The sequence below is a fragment of the Gorilla gorilla genome, chromosome 8 (genome assembly GCF_029281585.2).
Source record: "Gorilla gorilla gorilla isolate KB3781 chromosome 8, NHGRI_mGorGor1-v2.1_pri, whole genome shotgun sequence".
Lineage (NCBI taxonomy): Eukaryota > Metazoa > Chordata > Mammalia > Primates > Hominidae > Gorilla > Gorilla gorilla.
Genome location: NC_073232.2, coordinates 138,259,658 through 138,284,267, shown reverse-complemented (window position 1 = coordinate 138,284,267; position 24,610 = coordinate 138,259,658). Strand labels below are relative to the sequence as shown.

Sequence of the window (24,610 nt, the reverse complement as noted above, 5' to 3'; positions counted from 1 at the left end):
CTACTGCATGTATTTCTATGCACTTTATAGGCATGGGGGAAGAAAAACAACTGACAGAGTTCTCTCACCCTCCTTGAAGTATTCGGACCAGCAAATCTTCATCATTCACACTGACAGCCCGGTGCAAGTGCTCACTACTTATGGGCTCTCCTGGAGAAATGAGATGGAAGGCAGTCACCCAGAACATCAGAAAAGGAGACTGCTTCCCGCCATCTTCCTCCTGTGGCCTTCAGGGGATCATCTTCAGGAAGGTGCTTGGCTATTCCTGTAAGTATATCTTACATTTCCTACTCACCTGCTTCTTTTACCGAAAACGACCTTGTTTTCACATATTAAGAGAACATTTTGACTCACCTAAAGCTTGGGACATTTCCAAGTTATACAGTATTGCTTTGTGAATGTTATTTTGATATTTGGAAATAATCCTTTCAGATTTCATAAGACTTAATAAATGTCTCCTACAAGCAAGGAAAACCTCAGCAATTGTCACAATATGCTAGTTTTATTTGCCAAAGAGATGTTAAACTACTTGGAAAAAAAAAAAAGACAAAGTGCTTTAACATTTGAAATTAAAATTTTCAGTTCTTCCCAGGAATGTGACTTACATATTGGCCTTGTCTTCTCTGAGCTTCTGGGGGCAGAAGGGCTTCGACCCACAGGAAGGTGGGGAGCACTGGGAGAAAAGCCAATTAGGGGAGAGAGCTTGCCAACCAGCAAAGACCCAGGAGGAGTCCAGAAGCCTAAAAGAACAATGGGCCACAGCCGGGGAGGAGGGCATCCTTTGTACAGGGGACATCAGCTCCACAGCGAAGCCAACAGGCAGGCAGGCAGCACAAGCAGAGGGAGAATAAAGGGCTATGTAGAAGCCGCCCATCTTTCTAGGCGTTTCTAGTTTCATTTGTTCTTTATTCTACACCTTCTGATTTTAAAAAGTATCACGATTAAGCTTAAATGAAATAACACCAATGAAGCACTTCGAATAGCACCTGACACGTTGTAAGTACCCAGCACACAACCTGTTGTTGGGGGTGACAGTAGCAGCAGCTACCATCGTCAGTGGATACAGCCCCACCACTTCTTACGTACTCCAACTGTATGCCCAGCCCCTCACCCGCACACGGCAAGAGTTTGAGTTTATAATCCCTGGTCTAAATAACCTCAAAGGTCTCATTTATTCATTCAACAAACCTAAGTAATGTACATGCCAAGTCCTGTGCTAGGCTCTAGGGGGTTAGCATGAAAAGAGCTAACCATTAGTTCCCATGCTCACTTACACTGTAGTGCCTGCTTTCAGCCTGTTATTCTAAACCCTGAAAGAAAATATCCACTCCTACCCCATTCCTCCCCCACTGCACCCTACACTGCCTCCTGGGGCTCACCCACCCTCCCTCTTACCCCATCCTCCCCCACTGCACCCTACGCCACCTCCTGGGGCTCACCCACCCTCCCTCTTATGGTCCGGCCCAGAAAGATCAGCTGGCCTCCCTCTTCCTGCTCCTTATGGTAGAAAATCTCTCTGGGATGCCAGTTCCTGGGCACAGGAGACACTTTTTCTCTGGGTTTCCTCGGAGGGTTTCAGTGGTGCAAAGTGAATTGGGCAATGTACAAACTGGGAAAACAGTGAGACAGGAGAATAAAAGGATTTCTACCAGAATGATCTTTAGCTGATACCTTTTCCTTTCTTTCATAAAAATAAATTTATGCCAAGTTTAAATTATTTTGAAATAACAATTTTGTCTGCTAGAGCTTGCCAATCTCTTACAGATTTTTTTTAGCTACATTATACTTCCTTTTCATCATTCTATACATTTTTTAGATCAAAAGTGTCAAATAAAAGTCGCACGATAACCTGTCAAAGGCCAAGGCTCACAGCTGTCCCTGGCCTTCCAAGGGAGTTCATGCCATGCTCAGTGGTTTCACTAGAAGGGCTTAGAAAGGAGGCAGGGTTTTATACCCCAGAGGACATTTAGCAATGTCTGGTGACATTTTTAGTTGCCACAACGAAGGGGATGGAGCACTGGCATCTAGAGGATAGAGGCCAAGGAAGCTGCTAAGAATCCATAAGTGCACAGGACACCACAAGGAACCATCCAGTCCCCAAATATCAGTAGTACCAAAGTTGAGAACCCTGGGCTAGATTAATAAGGACTTAAAATCATGACGCGTCTCATCTATACTTTAGATGGATGAACTAAACCCATAGACTGTTTCCCCTTCTGTTGCTAACCAGGAGAAGAAAAAGTGATATGTTTATAAAAGTCTCTGTTATCCCATTAACAGGCCCCACTTTTTCCTAATCTGAAACTTCACCTGCCACTAAAACATAAAAACAAGTCATTTGGATAAATCACCTATAACAACATATAAAGCTCATTCTATTTCTACTAAGTTGTACAATGTGTAGTATCCTAAATCAAATCCTATGAATTAAGCTGTACGTAGGCCTTTTACACAGTGCTTTTAAAATTCTCCTCCAAACCACAAGACTGGGAGTCAGAAAAGCTAAGTTGTCCAAGGTCGCCCAGTTAGGAGAGGGCAGCATCAGAGCCAAGGCCAAGTCTTCCATGAGGCCCACTCCTTCCCTTTAGTATTCAGTAAACACTGCAGTATCGACCAGTTCACTATATGCTTCCATTCTTACCAAATTTTGAATACAGATGAACATCATAAGTAAATGTGGTCCTCCCACAAAGTGTTAAAAGAAAGGGAATGCCTAAAAATCTTCCAAAAAGTGCTAACTGCTTGAGATGTTAAGGAAAGTTCTAAGGGCACACCCCCAACCACCTCTCTACACCGACCCCCTCTACTCCACGGTCTCCATCTTACCTGAACAGAAAGGCTCTCTCGGTGGGGACACTTCCTAGCACATCCTAACCAGGAAGCTCTGCAGCACGCAAAAGTTGGGAAATGAAACAAGTTCATTGCATGTTTATAAGCTTGAGGACCGTTTGTAGCAAAGACCAGGGCTTTTAGTATTAGGATATAATAAATGTAATGCCAATTCCAGCTTCCACGGGAGGTAAAGAGCACTTCACAACTTACTCTGAGAACAAAGGGACACCTCACTGAAGAGAGGGGAATGACATAATTGTTCCTCAGTCCTTGCTTGCTGAGTAGTAACCACCATTCCAGGGTGTGAGAGCTCTTTCTCAGTATTAACTCCTTAACCGTCCTCACGCTACTACCAAGAGGGAAAGGAGGGACTGAGGATTACACTGAAACCTGTGTGAAGCAACAGAGGTACGAAAGCGTCTCCATTTACCTGAATTTGACAAAGAAACAGAAAAGAAATGAAAAGGCCCTTGTTTGCAGTGCACAGCAATTCTTTCTACTCCCACTATAGGTAGGAGTCCTGAGGAACAGAGAGGAAATTCCAGGGTGAACAGAATGTTCCATTCCTCCCACCCCTGAATCCTTCAAGACTTTGTGGGCCTCGCCCAAAGGAATGCCATCAATAAGTGCAACTGAATATTTTTAAAAGGCCGGCCATTGCTCTGCGGGTTTGTTTTTCTAGTGTTTTACCCTGAGTGTTGCAATTACAATTATCAAACTGATTCTGCCCATGGTGAGGATGTTAGCCCATGCTCACCTGAGCCGGATGGACTCACCAGTCAGGGCCAGGTGAGCAGGGACACCGAGGAGGAGAAGGGCAGAGCAGGGCAGAGTGGTCTTGAGGAAGCCATCACTCATGTTCTCTAAGAGGGTCATTTAGTTGCAGATGTACCTGCAGATATTATAATATGGTGATAACACCTTTCTTGGTGGATTTTTAAGTCTTTATTAAAAGCAGTGAATAAATCACGAGCTCATTGGAGAATATATTTGCCAATTAACAAGTAGCAGCTGTTTTTCTTTCTTTATAAGGGCCCAACTGATTAAAATTGTATGCCTCATTTAAGCAAGAATCCGTGTACTTTACCTGGGGGGAAAAAAAAGGCTGTTCATTCTTTATTCAAACAAAGTGCATGCCTCTGTGATTCATTAAAACACTCTCAAACTGAATGCAAATTATCACCACACAGAAGCATTTTGTATCATGTGCACCTTTTCAGTTCTTTGTTTAGCATGATCTGCCTCCTTAGGAGAATCTGCTTTGGATATTATAAATATATAACACAATAGCATAAGGGAGCTGCAGCCAGCCCACAGAGCCAAGAGCCTGTCCCAGCTAGGAGGAGGAGGACACCTGATCCTCACCACCCAGTACAGCCCCCCTGAGGTTGAGAAGGCTTCCTGGCTGCAGGCAGTGATACTATCTATTATCTGGCAGTGAAGTGGCCAGGATCACTCCCCCAACACACACACACACACACACACACACACACACACACACACACACACCCCTGGTCACCACCACACACTCATCCCTGCAGGAGGCCTCATCTAATTACTCATGGAAGCCACGGCGCTGTAAGGACAAACGCGCTGCACCAACTCTCCATGGCTGCCTCTGGAGCCAGTTCAGTGAGAAGAAGGCACATCTGGCCCACAGGCACAGCCTGATATAGTTTGGCTGTGTCCCCACCCAAATCTCATCTTGAATTGTAGCTCCCATAATTCCCATGTGTCATGGCAGTGACCTGGTGGGAGGTAACTGAATCATGGGGGTGGGGCTTTCCCATGCTGTTCTCATGATAGTGAATAAGTCTCATAAGATCTGATGGTTTTATAAAGGGAAATTCCCCTGCACATGCTCTCTCTTGCCTGCCGCCGTGGAAGACATGCCTTTACTCCTTCTTTGCCTTCCACCATGGTTGTGAGGCCTCCCCAGCCATGTGGAACTGTGAGTCCATTAAACTTCTTTCCTTTATAAATTACCCAGCCTCAGGTATGTCTTTATTAGCAGTGTGAGAACACACTAATAAACAGCCCTTCCTAAAATTGCTCCAAATGGTACTCCAACCCCATGTAAACTCAGGCTAGGAGGGCCAGAAGCCCCTGCCCTGGCTTTGGTGTGCTATTAAGAGGATGCTAGAGGCCACCTGAAGCCCACCATGGAAGGCTGCGGAACCAACCATATTCACCCTCACCTGGAAGGTTCAGGTGGACTCTCACTGGCCAGTGGAAAACTAATACATCTTCCAACAAACATAAATGCAACCTGAGAAAATCAGTGTTTCTTTTCATACTCTTAATTCTGCCACTGGTCTTTAATTCATTACCCATCCATCCATCAAGGATCTTCTTTTTTTAAAGAAAGGGTCCTGCTCTGTTGCCCAGGCTGGAGAGTGCAGTGGTGCCACCATAGCTCACTGTAGCCTTGAACTCCTGGCTCAAGCGATACTCCTGCTCGGGCCACAGACACACACACTGACTTATTTATTAAGGAACTCCCACAAGCTACAGATGGCCAACCCATTGTCCATCCTTTCGGAGCCCGCAATGTAGGTGAGAGACCAAAAGGTAGACAAATACTTAAGATGCAAGAAGTGTTCATAGAGGTGGGGGAATACTGCTCTGTACCTGGGGAGGAGGGAAGGCATGTGACAGAGGAGGGGAAAGCCACATGAGGAATCGCCCCTGCCATGCTTGCCCATGGAGCAGGCTCAGTGAGCACAGCAATGAAGTGAATGCACCAGGGAAGAAGGGCAGAGGTAGGGGAGTGTGCAGTGGCAGGAGGCCTGTGGGCAGTGGGGACAGCAAGAGGATGGGAGGGAGCAGAAAGGTAGCCTGGGACAGCAACCTGGCTGGGGTTGCCCGGAATCTCTGTTCATATGCCTGGCTCCCTTTGCCACCTCTTCCTCCTGCCCCTTCTCCTGCAATGCCCTCTGCCTTCCTTCAGCACACAGAGCTCATGTTCTGCTGTCTTTGCTTTCTCTTAAGAACCCCAGAGGTAAGTACCTTCCATGTTACAGCAAATGTTCTCAACACTGCCGGATGAAGGAACGAGCCCTCTTTTTTTACCTGCATCCCCAGAGTTGACCATTTCATATCACAAGTCTCCTCTGAAATTGTGTTTTTCACAGATAAACTCCCAGTTTGCTAAACTCAGATCCTGTCCCCTCATGCCAGGTCTGCAACTGAAGGTACCACAGCTCAAAAGCTGAGTTAACTCAAAAGCTGAGTTAACGTTAGTCTACACAAAACTTGTAATGAAATGCCTAAAGGACACAGTTGAAAGCCATGGAAAGCACATACCTCCAAAGCCAAATGCTACCTGGAATAAAATGGAAAAACAGCTTTACTCACAAAAGGAAGGTTTCCTTTGTGCAACTGAAAAATTACTTGCCTGTGTTTTCAGTGGGTGGGCCGTGGAGAACACTTGTGACCATCCTAATTTTTACAATGCTCTTGCTCAGAGATGGCCCTGGACATAGATAGCATCTTTAAAATGCTTTAAAATACCAATCTCAGAAACAACCTTAAAACTCAGCCGGCTGAAGGGCTCAGAGGTCTCCATGTGGGGCTCTCCCTCACAGGATTCTCCGTGGATGCAGCAGCACTGTTCGTTCACCCTCACTCACCGTGACCCCAGGAATAGGGTTTGTGTGGTGAGTTAAGACGCACACCCTGGGGTTGTCTAAAATGGATAAGACACTGAATGGAGCTGCTTGCCCAAGGACGCTCAGGCAGGCAGCCTGCTTGGCTGTGTGGGAACGCTTAGGCTTACCCAGCCCACACCCCTGTGGCCCATTTCCTAAGAAAGGTGACTCCACCCTTTTGTGCTGAATGGCTACTAACAGGACAGTTCTGGCACAAAAATAGCTCTCCCAGTTTGTGAAAGCATAATTAGACTTTCCTGACATTACAAGTTATGGCAAGGCCCAACTAGTAAATATTATTGCGGTGTTTAAAAATTGTATCATTTCTGCTTCTGGTAAGGCCAAACAAGAGGCAGAATATTTTTTCTAAATTGCTTGTCATCTCCATTGATCTAGAGACAGGTGAGTGCGGATGGTCTGAATACTCACTGGTTGTAGACACTGAGACGAGTGGGCTGTACTCACACTCCCCAGAGGGGCTGGTGACCTTCAGGCGAAATCTGTACAGCGTCCTTGGTTCCAGACCTTCAACAACATGCTTCGTTGCATATCCCCTAGACAGGAGGAGACAAACATGCTGACAACACCAGGTAGCTTAATCTGCACTCTCTGATAAGACAGCAGAAGAGCAGGTGGAAGTGATTTTCCTTCTATTTCCAGGACACAGCCGATGGATCCTGCTTTGCTGAACTCCGAGAGAATGAAGGACAAGTCCCACATGGTGCCCCTGTCCCTATCCAGCAGGTGCACTCTGTCCCATAGGGCCTAGTCCAGGGCCTGACACATAGCCAGCATGCCGTTTTGTACTTTGGAGAAATAATCACGTTAACCACGACAATTGCCCTCAAGTAACAAAGTTTTATATTTGAAAGATAAGACAGGCAGTCAAATCATATATATGTAATTTTCAAGTGGGGGCCATCTAGTGATGGGGCTGCAAGGCTAATACATGGCTGTATAACTATTGCAGTCAAAATACCACTGCAGGGAAAGGACCTGAAGAAGTCACATGCAAGATTGCTCGTAGTCCATGAGCAACTTCCAGTAGAGCTGGGAGCTCAGGCAGCACATAGAAGACAATGCTAACATCATGCCCCATGGTCAAGTTCATCTTAGGAATGTTTGTGGGAAATGGATGCTGAGCACTTCTGGGATAGAAATCTGATTAGAGACTCACGATGGAAATCCACACACCTCCAGAGGGTAGTAGTACTGAGTCTCATCATTTGCAGTCTGCAAAATTAGCACCAATAAATGCAGTAAGGTAGTTTGCCTGCCTGCTCAGAAGATGCTGGGACCTAGCGCAAGTGCTAAGATAAGACCCCACCTTCTGCTTGTGAGGCAGGTCCCAGGAGCCTGGCTTTGACTTGGCATGTATTCCACAATATCAGGTCTCCAAAAGTTGACAGAGCTGTATATATTTCCCAGTATTACCCAAAACCTCTATATTACCCATTTCTCTTTTCTGCCAACATTCTTTCTTCTTATCCGACTAAACTCCATGTATCCCTTTTCAAATCTTATCTCTAAATTTTTCTTTTCTTCTACTCAAAGCCTTGGTTTTTGAGGGTGTGTGTGTGTGTGTGTGTGTGTGTGTGTGTGTGTGTGTGTGTGTGTGTGTGTGTCATTTCCAGCTCTTTCTTCTTTCCTGCTTCAACACTTAATCCAGTTCTTGTTCTCCTCCCTTGGACCATTCTCCATAGCTCCTTAGATGCCAAGGTTACCACTGTTTCCTCCAATTTTTTTTTCCTGTCTCTAGTTTTTACTTTTATTCTCAATAGATCCTCCAAAGATACCAGAACCATTCTTTGTGATTCACAACTAATTTTTCCAGGATGTTTATGTGCAACTAAATATTTATACATCAATTCCATTCCATACAACTCAACAAGTGTATCTAGTGCCCATTATTTGCAAGGTGCTGGGACAGGCTGGGATGTAGTTCTGAACCAGCTCAGGGCCAAAATGAAACTGTCAACACTGAGTTGACCCCAACTTCCTACTGATGGGGTGGCAAGAAAAGGGGCAGTCAAGGACAGTGAAGAAGGGACAGCTGAGCAAGGGTGAAATGACAGTGCTGGAGTTAGCATCACTAACACACACTTGAAAACCTGACTTCAGATCTGGACCAGGTGGGTGAGCTAACACCTCACCTAATCATCAAACAGCCTTGCCCACTCACTCCCAGTCCCCACTGGATTCTTTCTCCTGAAGGACAAGGCATGGCACAAAGTGTGTGGCTAAAGAACAGACCCAACACTTGTCCTAGAGGGAGGAGTATCCCCAAAGGAGAAGCCAGAAGGTCTAAGTTCCTTCCGCCAAATTCATCCATCAAACAAGTAATTCCCCCACTGAGGAACAGGCATGGGGCAGGAACAGGTACCTGAGAAACAGGTACAGGGCAGAGGGAATGAGGTGCCAGGACAGTGTCCTCTGGTTGAGGTATCTTTGATGTCAAGTGAGAAATGGCATAAAGGACTTCCATGACAGACAGGCAGACGTCTCCCAGGCAGTCTGAGAAAGGGACTTCCCAGTAGGGTTGAAAGAACACACAACGCCTGGGAAAGTCATGGTCTAGCTGCTCTCACCGCGGCGAGAGTCAGGGCGCAGAAGAGTCTGGCACATCCAGGAAAGAGGTGCCTCCGTGAAATCTGGAGACAACTCTAACATCATAATTCTAACATCTAACAGAACCTTTTTTTGAAAACTGAAAAACATTTACAAAGACTTTCTTCAGTTGATGTTTCTGTCCTTTGTTAAAATGTGAAACTTCAAGGTAAAATCAAACACTGAACGTTCACTGATCCTGTTTTTGCATCACAAAGTTACTTCAGACACCAAATCTAAATGACTTCTCGGGTGTAGCACCAGCAGAGCCAAGAAAAAGACTAAGCACACTGAGGCACCTCTGACCACGTACGTGTCTCTGCCTCCCTGCTCTGTGCTGGTGGATTCAGTCTCCTAACTGACATCATCTTTGCCAGAAACACATTTCTCTTCACCTAAAAGAAGCCAAATGAGCTGGAAGTCAAGCTGACCTCCACAGTCTCTACCTTCCCCGCAGGAACATGTTCCTCCCCGCCCCAGAGTTAGAGTCTAGTTCCTCTCCCCTTGAACAGGATGGGAAGTGGTGGAAGAGAATCTGTACAGCTCTGGGTCTGGGCCTTAAGATGCCCAGAAGTTTCTGCTTCTCTTCCCTTGGAAGCAGGGAGGAGAAGTTCAACTTCCCTGTTAGAGAAAGAGGCCACCTAGTAAGACAGTCAGTGGGAGATCCAGACTACAAAGGAGATGAAAAAGCCCAGCCAGTCTCCTGTTGTCCTGGCCATCCCAGCTGATGCATCACACATGGGTGAAGCCATTTGGTTCTTCCAGCCCCAAGAGAGCTGCAACAGCCAAGACCACATGGGGCACAAACAAGCCATCAACACCCTAGCCAAATTACAGATCATGAGCAAACACATGACTGTTTCTGCTGTCAACCACTAAGTCTGGGGCTGGTTTGTCATGCAGCAGATAACTGAGATAGTATGTATCAACAAAAAAGAAACTGTAGGAAAGACAATGAAGAAATAACGCCAATGGCATTACAGAAACTTTTCGATCAAGAAACCGAGAAGTAGATAAGTGTTAAAAATTGATATAAACACATTTACCATAAAAGTAAAAGCTCTAAAACCAAGATAAATATTCAGAAAAACCGCCAGGGCTAAAAAGTAATAATTTTTTTAAAACTAAAATGTATCAGCCTGGCACAAAGTAGTCTTATGAGTAGGTAGATTTTGATGTTAAATGAAAATAGGTCCATGAATACTTAGATATTTGAGTCATAGAAACTGAGCCCTCAACAATGTGTGGCATGTGAAAAGATCTTTAGAAGTTCAGTGAGAATATAATAGCCAAGCCTCACCGGAATTCAGTGCAAGGTGTCAAAGACTTAGCATAGCATTAGACCAAAATAAAACCAGAAGTGCTCCCAATAAAATTCAGTATTGCTAAATATCATAAGGTCACCCTGAAGCAAACAGCACCTCCATAACCCCTGGAAAGGGAAATAATGCAACTGTGTTAGAAACCAGATGTTACCAAGCACACTTGTCAAAGGCTGAAGATTCTTGCATCACTAGAGATGGCTCCAAGGAGGACAAAAGCCACAGCAGGGACCAGGACACAACTGCCCACCAGGGTACTCTACAGCAATTACAACACAGGTGCAGGGAGGACTCATGAAAGCAGTTCATTGAACCCATGGAGAAGCGCAACTTTACCTAGACATGACAGCTGAAAAAATAAATGAATCTTAGAGTGACTTCCACAGTAAAGTCTACAAAAATTTAAAGCGTAGTCTTGTTTTTGTTATCAGTCAATAAGCAAATGTTTGATGCAAGAGCTGAGCAAATATGAAACATAAGAAGCTAACTAAATATTGAAAAGCCCCAAGACTCAGTTACCAGACTTCCCTTTCTTCTCTAAACTCCCTCCCCCAGAATTCCAATCCAGCCTCATGCTGATGACTCTGGAGTCTGTCTCTCCAACCCAGACCCTTTCCCTGGCCCTTGACATCCCCAACACCCTCCCTGACATCTCGGCTTGGATGTCAGACAGTTTCAAACTGAGCATCTACTCCACCCACAGTCTTCCCCATCTCTGTTATTACAGTTGCTCAGGCCAGACCCTGGGTGCCTCCTGTGGAAGACTGGATTGTTGTTCAGAGACACGAGGTGCCCTCCCACAAGGATCCTACCTCCCCGCCCTGTTGAACTCGGACATGGCTGCATGTCTTGCTTTGAGCAATGAAGTATACACAGAAGTGAAGTATGTCATTCTGGGCAGAAGCTTCAAGAAACAGCATGCCATACTCTCTCCCCTGCTACAGTGACTGACAATGTTCATGCAGAGGCTGCCGCATGGCCTGGGTTGCGGCAGGAGGACAATGCAGGATGGAGCCCTGGCCGACCCATGGTGGGCATGGTGTGTAGGAGGGAATCACTGCTGCCATAAGCCACTGAGACTGTGACGCTGATGCTTCCAGCAGCATCACTGGGCCTGTGCTGGCTGCCACATATCCCTTGACCATCCTCTCTCTCATATCCCATATCCGGTCCACCACCAAGTTCTTAAATCCATCTTTAAAGCATATCCTGCATCCTCCCACTTTCCACACTGTTGTGTTGTCTCCCACCTAAACTGTTTCAAAAGCTTCTTCGTCAGTCCTCCCTGCTGCTTGCTGCCTGGCCTCCCTACAGCCTGTTCCCAACTCAGCAGCCAGAGGGATCCTCGTAAAACATAAGCCGGATCACGCCTCTTCTCAGCTTTACAATCTCCAGTGGCTTTCCCCGCCTCTCTCAGAGTAAGCCAGTGTTCTCCCAATAACCCGCAAGGCCCAGGCAGTGACCTCTCATGACCCAGCTGCCCTCGCCCCCATTGTTTTCCTCCTTGTTCCCTCTGTTCCTCAATGCTCCTGGGACCAGCCAGGTACATTTGTACTGCCAGGCTTTCTCACCTGCCCTTTGCTATGTCTGAAAGGTTCTTCCCCCAGATAGTTGCAAGGCTCCAGGTATCCTTGCTTCAGATCTACTCAGAAGCTACCTTCTTGGTGAAGACTTCCCCACCTCTACCCCAGGCCCTCAATTTTTCCTATGCTGCTGCCCCTCAGTATGTATTGCCTGCTGACTACCTATTTTTACCTTATGTATCTTATTTATTGTTTGCCTTCATCATCATGAGGGAGGAATTTTTTCCCAGTGCCGTATCCCCAGCATCCGGAGCAGTGTCTGACACATGGCAGACACTCAATAATACACGCTGATGGAATAAATGGAATGCGTGGCATGGGCAGCAATGATCACAGGAATTTAGGGCACAGACAATAGGGTAGTAAGGAGAGCTTCTCAGTGGAGGTAAAATCTGTCCAGGGCAGAAGAAAGAATAGGGTGAGAGGGGAAAATCTGTCCAAACAGGGAAAACAACTGAACACACATACAGAAAATGTCAAGGCATATTCAAAGGACAGTAGGAAATCTGACTGGAGGGTTTGTGCTGAGAAAAAAGAGGCAACAAGAAAGGCAGGTGTAGGGAAACTGTGAAAGACATTCAATGTTAGTCTAAGGAATTTGGCCTTTATCCTTTAAGCAATGGAGGACCCACCAAAGACAATGTGACAAAAGAAAGATTAAAATGGAAATTAGCCCAGCAAGATAGAATGATGAAAAAAAAAAAGCAATAAAGTCAACTCCTTCCATCAGAAAATACACTGGGCAGGTGTAGGAGCTGGGGATCCACAAATGAGCTAGACAGAAATAAAGCTTACATCCTGCAGGGGAAAACCCAGCTAAAGAGGGAAAGCACAGAAGCAATTCTACAAATGGAGAACTCAGTAACTGACTGGCTATGAGAAGCCATGGAGGAAAGCCCAAGTCAAAGACAATATCACTGTTTCCAGATAGACTGATGACTAATGGGAACAGAAACTGACAAATCAGGAAGAAGTTCTTAAATCCACAATCCAAACATCAGGTATTCTAGATAATCACTTTTTACAAGAAAAGCATTTGCTAGTTTTAATGCTATGTAGAGAAAGAAATAAGGAAGCAAAAGAGGTCAAGATTAATGCAGCCTAATTCTGCCACCTAGCGTCAAGATTTGTACTTGTAATTCTGTGAGAAATGCAGGCATTTCCCCACTGTCCTTAGAGCGGGGACCACAGATGTCACTGCCAGCCCCACAGTGCCAGGCTGTCGTCAGAGTGAGAGTGCGTTCTCCAGCCTGACAGCAACCAGGTCTCTGGGGAGAATGCAGACAACACAGACACACACCTCAGGGTGGAAGCCAGCACACGCAGCTATGGTTTCTCTAGCTGAGGCTGCCTACCTGGCCACCCAGCAAAGGCACAGCCAAGGAAGAAAGAACGATGCAGGATGGCCCCATTCACCTGCCCAACACAGCTTGTGGTGCTAAGGTGATGGGGGAAAGAAAGATGTCTTTTTCTTTCTCCAGAGAAATGCTTCTCATAATTCATGCTTTTAGATAGAAAAAGCATACCTTCAATAAGTAAAATGACATGATTAAAATAACATTTGAGTAGTCAGAACAAGAACTATTTTTACATTGCAACTACATTTCAGATTTTTCTTAAGGTGCAGAGAAATTTCTCAAATATCAGATATATTATCACTCAAGTAACAGTGGAAATTGGAGCTTTCATATACAGATTATATACATATTTATAGATATTTTATACACACATACACATAAACATATCTATCTTCTCATGTCAGCACTTTTATCACAATGCAAACTTGAGAAAAGGCCAGGAAAGTGATGAACCTGTTCTGCATCTTGACTGCATCAATGCCAATATCCTGACTGTGACACTGCACTATTATTTTCAAAGATGTTACCATAGGGGAGAAATGGAAAAAGGTACAATCACTCTTTCTTACAACTGGATATGAATCTATAATTATTTCAAAATTAAAAGTTTCACTAAAAACCATATTTGTATCTCATTTTTGGTATTCCTGAATCACAAAACAGTCATTTTGCATTTTTCAAGTGGTAAATCTATCAAGGTGAAGAAATAGGTCAGAGATGATATGAAGACTAAGAAGAAAAACATAACTTTTTTTTTTTTTTTGAGACAGGGTCTCACTCTGTCACCCAGGCTGGAGTGCAGTGGCACAATCATGGCTCACTGCAGCCTCGATCTCCCAGGCTCAAGTGATCCTCCCACCTCAGCCTCCCAAGTAGTTGGGACTACAGGCATAAGCCACCACACCTGGCTAACTTTTGGATTCTTTGTAGAGATGGGATATCGCTATGTTGCCTAGGCTGGTCTTGAACATCCAGGTTCAAGGGATCTGCCCACTTCAGCCTCCCACAGTGCTGAGTTTACAGGCATAAGCCACCATGCCTGGCCAAAAATGACTTCTTCATTACTCCTGGTGGTATTTGCTCATGCCAGAAGCATTTGGAAGGCCTGCTATATAACAGCCAGCACTGTCAAGGAACCGGCTAGAGCGTTAAGCAGGCAGGAGTCTTATTTGTCTCTCACCGAGTTTAATACTGGGTGAGGAGGCAGGAAAGGAACAAGAAGTAAACAAGTAAACAACAAGGTAAACAAACTAAGCAAACAAGTAAACAAGTAAAATAAGCCCAACAGAGCTAAATGCTACGTGGCATACAAAACGAGGTTCTGAGCTACAGGAGGCCTGCGTGAAAGGATGGCTACTTCAGATGGCCTTCTGGGGGCGGGGGGATGTTTCATCTGAGATTGGCATGGTGTGAAGGAACCAGCTGTATAAAAACAGAAGGAAATGTATTCAAGACAACAGCAACAAGCAAGATCCTGCGATGGGAACCAGCTTGGCCTGTCCAGGCTGAGAGGCAGCCAGCGTGGTATAAGAGAGTTGACAAGGGGACAATGGTATGACATGAGATCAGAGAAGCTGGCCAGGGTAGACCAGGCGGGGCCATTCCACATCAGTGAACACAACAGCCTGATGGGAAGCTCACCTAATTGCATCAAGCTATTGTTTGAGTCTGTCTCTACATTCTGGATTTTAAATACATATCATTAAAATATTTCAGAAGTCAAAGAAGCTCTCAAAGGTACAGAGGTTTAATTTCAAAGTTACTGCTAATGCCTATTTTCCAAAAATTGTAATTCATAAAAGAGCATGAATACAAATGATGCTGACTCATTCTTTAATTTGAAACAAGCAGTGGCTTTTTAGAGACAACAGAAATCGTTGCAGCTAATCAGGAAGTCAAGGCAAAGTGGCAAGCAATTCAACACTGCACCTACGTATAAATGATACCATAAGTGTGCATTTTGGGGTCTTCTTCTTCAATCGAGAACCTGAACCACTGCTCTTGAGGTCCTTGGCGTTTGGCTTTCTTTTCCAGATCCCAGTATAATTCAATGCTGTGATGAGTCACTTTGCCCACGACAGGTGGATGAGGCTTTGAGGGTGGCATGATTTCTAAAAAAAAGAATGATACCCAACTTCAGGACCCAGTTTCCATAAGGAAGAGAGACCAGTCGAGTGGATTACAGCTGCTTGGTGATCGAGCTATTTTTCTGAGCATAAGGCACACATATGAGCATACCTCCCTGTTGCTTAAAGAACCCCTGAAAAGCTAAAGAGATACAAAATTCAGCTGATGTGTGAGCTACCACAGTCTTCAACAAGCATATATTGTACCATGCCCATCAATATCATACCACCCCCACTGACCCTTCCAAAGGGCTGCTTAACATATCAAACTAATAAGGTTGTACTTGACCTGCTGGAACTCAGTTTGTTTCTGTAATCCTTCAGTGACTAACAAAGCCAAGAGACAAATGCTCTATCTGATCCAAGTATCTGGAACATAGATGACAAAGGGTTGACATCTATGCTATATAAACAGCCCTCAGAAACTAACCAGGAATAAAGGCCCAAGGTTAGTAACAAACCTAGCAAAAGATGAGCAGCACACAAAAGAGCAAAAACAAATTGCCAAGGTAATATCTGGAAAGATGCTCATATCATCCCCTAGTGCTCACAGAAATTGATAACAATGGTGTATAACTTTATATCCAGTCAGAAACTGAAAAAGAAATTTCATAACTATTGGAGTTCACAAGACAGGGAGAGGATATTCTCATCTGCCAGTTGTAGGGAAATATGAATTATCGCCTTTCTAGAGGGCAATATGGAAGCATCTATTAAAATTAAAAATACACATATCCCTGTCTCACCATCCCACCCCTGGAAACTTCTGCAGAAATCAGAGCATAAATACACACAAGAGTGAGTGGCCAAGATGGCTGACTAGAAGCAGCTGGTGTACCTGACTCTCACGGAGAGGAACAGAAGGGGCGAGTGAATACAACGGCTTCAACTGAAACAGCCAGGTACTCACACTGGGACTCATCAAGGAAACAACCTGACCCACAAAGAAAAGCAAGACAGGACAATGGCCCCCCGGGGGTCAGCACGGAGCCAGGGGATCCTCCCCTGCCCAGAGAAGCAATGACCGAATGAGCGACCCAGAAACCATGCTTCTCCCACAGATATTTGCAAACCTCAGGTCAGGAGCTCTCCACCTAAACCCCTCTCTACCAGCACCTTCAGTCTTCAGTCTGACAGAGCTGCGTGGAGTCTTGGCAGAGCAGCTGCTCAGGCACGCGTGGAGACCCTGGAGCCTTAGCTACTCAGGCTTTCCAGCAAAAGTAGCCGTAGCTCTGGCAAAGTGAGAGGTTAGACTCCTGTACATACACTTAGGAAAGAGGATGAATCCAGGCGGCTAAGCAGCAACAGCCCCCACTTCCACTGCACCTCACGAGATAAGACCCACTGGCTTGGAATTCCAGCCAGCCACCAGTAGCGGCATTGCACCACCCTAAGAAGGAGCTCCCAGGGGGAGGGGCAGGCCACCAGCTTTGCTGTTTGGGCACCTTAGCCATTCTAGCTTTCAGGCTTTGGAGAGTCCGAGCCAACACAGGGCAGAAGGGATCCCCCAGTACAGCATAGCTGCTCTACCGAAACGTGGCCGGACAGCTGCTTTAAGCAGGTACCTATCCCGTTCCCTCACTGGGCAGGACCTTCCAACTGGGGCCTCTAGCCACCCCTGTCCGAGCTGTCCATCTGACAGATAGACATTGAATTTCCCCTGGGATGGCACTCCCAGAGGGAGAGGTAGGCCACCATCTTTACTGTTCAGGTGCCTTAGCTGTTCCAGCTTTTGAGCCTCATAGTATCCGAGGCGATCGGGGGCTGAAGCGGACCCTTAGCACAGCACAACTGCTCTCCCGAAATGTGGCCAGACTGCTTTTTTAAGTGGGTCCCAATCCCGTTCCTACTCACTGCCCAGGACCTCCCAACCAGGGTCTCCAGTCACTTCCTACAGGTGCCTTTGGGCCAACACCAGATCCATACCTCCCTGGGACGAAGCTCCCAGAGGGAGGGACAGGCTGCCATATTTGCTGTTTCTCAGCCTTCACTGGTGACACCTCCAGGTTCTGGAAAATCTGAGATGACTAGGGACTGGAGCAGGCCCCAAGCATACCACAGCAGCCCTATGGAAAAGTGGGCAGACTGTTACATGGGTGCCTGTTCCCATATCTCCTCACCGGACAGGTCCTCCAGGCCTGGGCCTCCAGCCACCCCCGCCAGAGCTATGGAGCCATTACCAACTCAGCAACTCCCTGAACAGAGCCTCCAGGGCCAACTGAAAGCCTCTCTGCCACTATCTCAGCAGTGGAACTGCCCTTGCCACCTTCAAACTAACAAAGGAGCAAAGACTCTAAGAGTACCTTATCTATACCTCCAATAAGCTACAGTCAACCCAAGGAGAGGCAGCCAGTCTGTCTCCCACAGGTCCCACACCCCCTCTCCCCAGCATGGCTCATCACCAGACAAGGAACCCCTGGCTTGGGCACACAGCACAAACCCTACATCTTGGGCTGACTGCACCAAGTGATTGCTGACCCACATCTCTCTGAGGTGGAGCAAGCAAATAACCCCTGGCCACAACCCCTGCTAAGATCTCTTCCTCTGCTGCCTCTAAGCTGAGAAAGGAACATAAACACTGAGGTCACCCCAGAGCTGCAGTGGGCATCCCAGGAGTGCCAAGGAGAGCCAGCACTCAAGTGGGAGAGGAACGCACAGTTTCAGAGCACTGAAAGGGAGCATGACGGAAACTGTGAGGAAACAGGGGAGCCACGCAACCAAACAAGAGTCTAGCAACTGACCAGTTCACCTAAGCGCCACCTACTGGATCACACCCCAAAGCTTCAATACCAAAAATACCTCATTAACATACCCCCCTCTGAAACCAGAGACAAGTAAGCTTCAAATAAAGACCCTACATAAAGCATCAGCCCAGGGAAAACATCCAGAAAAGTCTGTTGACCGTACTCAATCTACATTAAAGGAACACCCACACTTAGATGAGAAAGAACCAGCAAGAACTCTGATAACACTCAGATGGCCAGAGTGTCATACGCCCTGCAAATGGCCACACCAGTTCTCCAATAAGAGTTTGTAACCAGGCAGAACTGGCTGGAATATAGGAAGTAGAATTCAGAATATGGATAGGAACAAAGATCACTGAGATTCAGGAGGATGTTGAAACCAAATCTAAGGAAAAGAACAATCACAATAAAATGATACAGAAGCTGAAGGATAGAATAGCCAGCATAAAAAAGAACCTAACGGGTCTGACAGAGCTAAATAATGCAATACGATAATTTCACGACCAGGCACAGTAGCTCACTCCAGTAATCCCAGCACTTTGGGAGGCTGAGGCAGATGGATTGCCTGAGGTCAGGAATTTCAGGACAGCCTGGCCAACATGATGAAACCCCATCTCTACTAAAAATACAAAAATTAGCAAGGCATAGTGGCAGGCACCTGTAGTCCCAGCTACTCGGGAGGCTGAGGTAGGAGAATCGCTTGAACCTGGGAGGCAGAGACTGCAGTGAGCGGAGATTGTTCCACTGCACTCCAGTCTGGGTGACAGAGCAAGATTCTGTCTCGGAAAAAAAAAAAAAAAAAAAAAAATTTACAATGCAATCACAAGTATTAACAGCTGAATAAACCTAACTGAGGAAAGAATCTCAGAACTTGAAGACTGGTTCTCTGAAATAGGACAGTCAGACAAAAATGAAAAAATAAATAAAAAGGAATGAATAAAACCTCCAAGAAGAATGGGATTATGTAAAGAGGCCAAATCTACAAATCACTGGCATCCCTGAAAGGGAGAGAGAGAAAGCAAACAACTTGGAAAACATATTCCTAGATATCATCCCTGAAAACTTCCCTAACCTTACTAGAGGGACCTACAGTCAAACTCAGGAAATACAGGGAACTCCTGCAAGATTCTACACAAGAAGATCATCTTCAAGACACATAATTGTCAGGTTTTCCAACATTGAAATGAAAGAATGTTAAAGGCAGCTAGAGAGAAAGGGCAGGTCACTTACAAAGAGATCCCCTTAGGCTAACAGTGAAACCCTACAAGCCAGAAGAGATTAGAGGCCTATATTCAACATTCTTTAAAAAAAAAAAAAAAAAAATCTTCAACCAATAATTTCATATCCTGCCAAACTAAGCTTCCTAAGTGAAGGAGAAACAAGATCCTTTTCAGGTAAGCAAATGTTGAGGAACTTCATTACCAGACCTGCCTTATAAGAGATCTTGGAAGAAACAGTAAATATAGAAAGGAAAGACCGCTACCAGCTGATACAAAAATACACTTAAACACACAGACTAGTGTCACTGTAAAGCAACCACACAAACAAGCCAACATAATAACCAGCTAATGACAGGATCAGTGACAGCACCAGCTGACAGGATCAATGATACGATCAAACAGCACAATGTCAGGATCAAATCCACACATATCAATACTAACCTTGAATGTAAAGAGGCTAAATGCCCCACTTAAAAGGCACAGAATGGGAGAAAATATTTGCAAACTATGTATCTGACAAAGGTCTAATATCCAGCATCCATAAAGAACTTAAACACTTTACAAGAGAAAAATAAACAACCCCATTAAAAATTGAGCAAAAGACATAAAGAGACACTTCTCAAAAGAAGACATACATGTGGCCAACAAGCATATCAAAACCACAAAGAGAGGCCATCTCACACCAGTCAGAATGGCCATTATTAAAAAGCCAAAAAAATAATAGATGCTGGCAAGGTCACAAAGGGAACCTTTATACACTGTTGGTGGGATAAATTTGTTCAACGATTTTGGAAAGCAGTATGGCAATTCCACAAAGAGCTAAAACCAGAACTACTATTTGACCCAGCAATCCCATTACTGGGTATATACCCAGAGGAATATAAACCATTCTACCATAAACACACATGCATGTGAATGTTCATTGCAGGACTGTTCATAATAGCAAAGACATGGAATCAACCTAAATGTCCATCAATGACAGACTGGATAAAGAAAATGTGGTACATATACACTATGAAATATTACGCAGCCATAAAAAAGAAAGAGATCAGGTCTTGTGCAGGAACATGGATGGAACTGGAGGCTATCATCTTTAGCAATCTAATGCAGGAACACAAAATCAAATACCGCATGTTCTCTTTTATAAGAGGAAGCTAAATGAGAAGAACTTATGAACACAAAGAAGGAAACGACAGACACTGGGGTCTACTTGAAGGGGGAGGGTGAGAGGAGCAGAAAAGGTAACGATTGGGTATTGAGCGTAATACCCGGGTGATGTAATACCATGTACAACAAACTCCTGTGACTCATATTTATCTGTGTGACAAACCCTCACACGTACCCCCAAACCTAAAATAAAAATTAAAAAAATAAAAATAGATACACACAAAGACACATAGGACATTACTATAGTTTTCAGCAGTTTACAGCAAAACAAAACAAAAGATGACCCATTTATAAGAGACTGGACAAATAAGTTATTCTATGTCCATAAAGTGGAACATTATACACCCTTTGAAAAATGAATTTGTTCTATACTAGGTGCTTTGAAAGGACCTCCACTAAGTATTGTTGAGTGAGAAATCAAGGTGCAAAGAAAAACACAGAGTATCTCATTTTTGCCAAAGGTAACAAGGGGTACAGTAGAGTGTATACCAAGCTGTTTAGCATGCAATTGTTCTATGTTAGTTTTGTCTCCCCTGCTACACTTTAAGTTTCTTACGGGCTGGGTCCATGTCTTACACTTCCTTTGAAACTTCTCCCTGTAACTCAATCCTTCTTGAGCCTCAAATATATCACAGATTTACTGCATTGCTCATTTAAAAAAAAAAGGATCTTGTATTTCCCTTGAGCCAATGTCCCAAGTAGCTGACCGGCACCCTCTGAAGACCCAGGGGTCTTCCTGCAGTGCAGACCCACTGAGGAAGACAGGGCTGCCCTGGTCTTGCCACCCCAGGCCAGTGGGGCACACAGCCAACAATGTCCCTTACACGAAGACCCCAGAGATATGCTAGGAGGCAGCCTGCAAGCTCACTTTCCCAACTTTATTTTCCAAATGTTTATAGAAAGCATGATGGAATTGGATAAACCTAGGTTTGAATATGTTCTCTGAAACTGAGTTAAAAATACCACAAAGTGTTTTGTGATAATTAAGTTACAAAGTATCTAAATAAATGATGGCATATTTCCTACAGTAAAATCCTATACAACAACTAAAAGAAATTTAGCTGTATGAGTTTTGAATACACCTGCATCAACATAGATCAATTCAAAATGGAGGGGTGGAAAACATGGGTTGCAAAAGGACACACTACATAACACGCAAAAAACACTACATGTTATTTATGAATGCACAGATATGTAGTAAAAGTTAAAAAGCTGAAGGGAAGAACATACACCACCTCAACAACATAACGGAAGGGATGGGGGCATGATGGGCAGGAGGGGGGAGTCTTACCAGTATATTTGTAAGGTTTGATTTCTTCATGAAAAGACGTGATGACATATATGGCAAAATGTTAACATCTTAAACCAAATGGTACATTGAGTACATTACCATTTGATATAATTTTGATATGTTTAAAATATTAGTTTTTGAAAAATAACCATAAAAATCAACAGTATACATTACCCCTATGGGCCTCTTGGTTTTCTTAGAGAAACCAATTTCAGGGTTCTAGATACTGAGGGATACATGTGGAAGAAGGAACTACTGAACCAGACACTGACCTCTTACTGTGAGTCATCTCACTGAATCCCAGCAATTCTGGCTGGTGATGTCACAATGACTCACATCTTCACGTCCTCGTATCATGACATCAGTGTTGAACAAATGATTTTTTTCACAGCCCACTAAAACCAAACACCAGGAATGGTAGGCTGTTATGGATTACCCCCAAAATAATCAGAAGCCAACAAGTATTTCAATTCCAAAGACATCCAGCCTAGAATCCTACTAGAGATCAGAACAGGCAAGAAATTCTAAATTAATGTCAAATTTCAAAACAGTTCACCATGAAGTTATATGAGGAGTAAAAAGATAACATTCCCAGAGACCCAAAAGTTTCTTATGGCTTGTTCTTTACTGATCATTGATGTAGGTATATAATGAGATCTCCATCAGTGAGCTTGGCACCAGCCACAGGTGGCCCACTGCCACCAGAGCTGGCCATAGGCCCACTTCCAGCTGCTACTCATGATGGAGCCAAAACCCTCACTGCTAGCCATCACCCCTCCAGATCTGGTACAGAGCCCGGAAAAGGTGGGTGTGGTGCTTGGAAAGTTGGTTCGTGTGTGTGTGTGTGTGTGTGTGTGTGTGTGTGTGTGTGTGTGTGTGTGTTGGGGGCAGGTAGTGATCCAAATGTAATGGCAGCATGGTCTCTCCAAGGAAGCCTTAGGTGTGAGTGAAGCCTCAGTGAACACAGACACGTGTCAGCAATGGACCAGCTGCTGCCAAATCACACAACTACACAACACGTTGCTCACACAGAAATGCCAATGGTTAGTGTACGCCCCATTGATAATGTTCCTGCATCTTCTTTACTTTCATACAAAACTCATCAAGATGTAAATCTCCACTTAGGCAAGAGTTGCTTTTTGCAAAAAGCTATTATTGCCAGATAGGACCTGGATGGTCAGGTCATGAATGAATGACCTCATCAGGTAAGAGCTAGTTATTTTTAGAATGCCAAAAAATAGTGGATGGGACCCAATTTGTTTTGCTTTGTTTCTAAGCCAACCTAGAGTAATTTGACAGGTGTATCCTAATCCTTAAAATATTATACCCATATACTTTCTATTTTCTCTTTGATAAAAATTCTGGTGTTTTTGTCATCATCTGCTAATATACATATTTTAGGATATTGGTTTTAGGATCCTAAATATGTATATTTACAGGTGACTAGCAGAGTGCAAACATTACTATGACAATGGAGCAGAGGCCCGGGGCGGCACCGAGCCTTGGTAAGAGCCGACAGAAATGGCAGGTCACAGGCCGTTACTGAGGAGAACTGCAATGCAGCAACACTTATATGACACTTAATTTGGGTCATGTACTAGTGTGGATGCTTTATTTATTCATTTAACTTTCACTACATTTAACTTCACCAACTCTATATGCTGTAAGGATTTTTATTATCTCCCTTATAAACAATCTGAGGCACAGAGAAGTTACATAACTTGCCCAAGGTCACACAGAAATAACTGGTAGAACCAGGATTAAAATGAAGATAATCTGGCTCAGAAGTCCCTTACTTTTAACCTTGTACCATACTGCCTCTTAAGAGTAGAGATATAAAATGTAGACTGGGGTGGCCGGGCGCAGTGGCTCACACCTGTGATCCCAGCACTTTACTTTCGGAGGCCAAGGTGGACGAATCACGAAGTCACGAGATCGAGACCATCCTGGCTAACATGGTGAAACCCCGTCTCTACTAAAAATACAAAAAAATTAGCCGGCCATGGTAGCGGGCACCTGTAGTCCCAGCTACTCGGGAGGCTGCAGCAGGAGAATGGCGTGAACCCAGGAGGCGGAGTTTGCAGTGAGCCAAGATCATGCCATTGCACTCCAGCCTGGGCAACGGAGCGAGACTCCATCTCAGAAAAATGTAGACCGGGGTGAAAAATCTACTATTAGTTCATTCTCCAGATTTCCTTAAATTATTCATTTTAAATCAGGTCTAGCTTGTGAACTGGCTTGAACCCCAAGGAAATTTTTAAATGATCAAGAAAACTTGGTCAGAAAAAGTGAGACAATGCAAACCAGGTAATTGTCTGAATAAATTAGAGAGATGTTGTGTGCAAGCAGAAGAGAAAGCAACTTATTATAGCACTGAGGTCAGGGAGGCTGCTGACCTTCAGGAGCCCAGTCCAGGAAAGGAAAGATGGTATAGAAAGCCTACAGCAACCAGTAGTGGAGACCAAGAAGGCAGAGAGTTTGGCTGATGTTTACTTGCAGACACTATGGGCATGGGTAGGAAGCCAGTCCAATGCTGCATTAGGTTCAGCATGAAATCTGGAAGAGGAAGAGTTGCATCAACAGGAGGGTAAGGCTATAGAATGTGGGTGAAACAATTAGCAAGATAGCTCATAGATAAATCTGAAAAGATTGTATATACTTAGGGCAGAAAGCACATATCACAGTAGAAAAGTACTCTGAATTTACTACT

The 24,610-nt window shown here is 44.6% G+C and overlaps 1 protein-coding gene across 15 annotated transcripts in view; it reads right to left on the bottom strand.

Annotated features, from left to right (window-relative positions):
• The window catches only part of FANK1 (fibronectin type III and ankyrin repeat domains 1), a 173,541-nt gene that overhangs the window by 57,101 nt on the left and 91,830 nt on the right, over positions 1 to 24,610 (bottom strand). For 12 of the 15 annotated variants that reach the window (XM_055353008.2, XM_031015049.3, XM_019034890.4 and 9 more), the window contains 3 exons: positions 15,286 to 15,463; positions 6,912 to 7,036; positions 69 to 150 (listed from right to left, as the gene is read on the bottom strand). In XM_055353008.2, coding sequence (XP_055208983.1) covers positions 69 to 150; positions 6,912 to 7,036; positions 15,286 to 15,463 — 385 coding nt within the window. The other 3 variants (XM_055353009.2, XM_055353014.2, XM_055353011.2) reach the window with 3 other exon arrangements.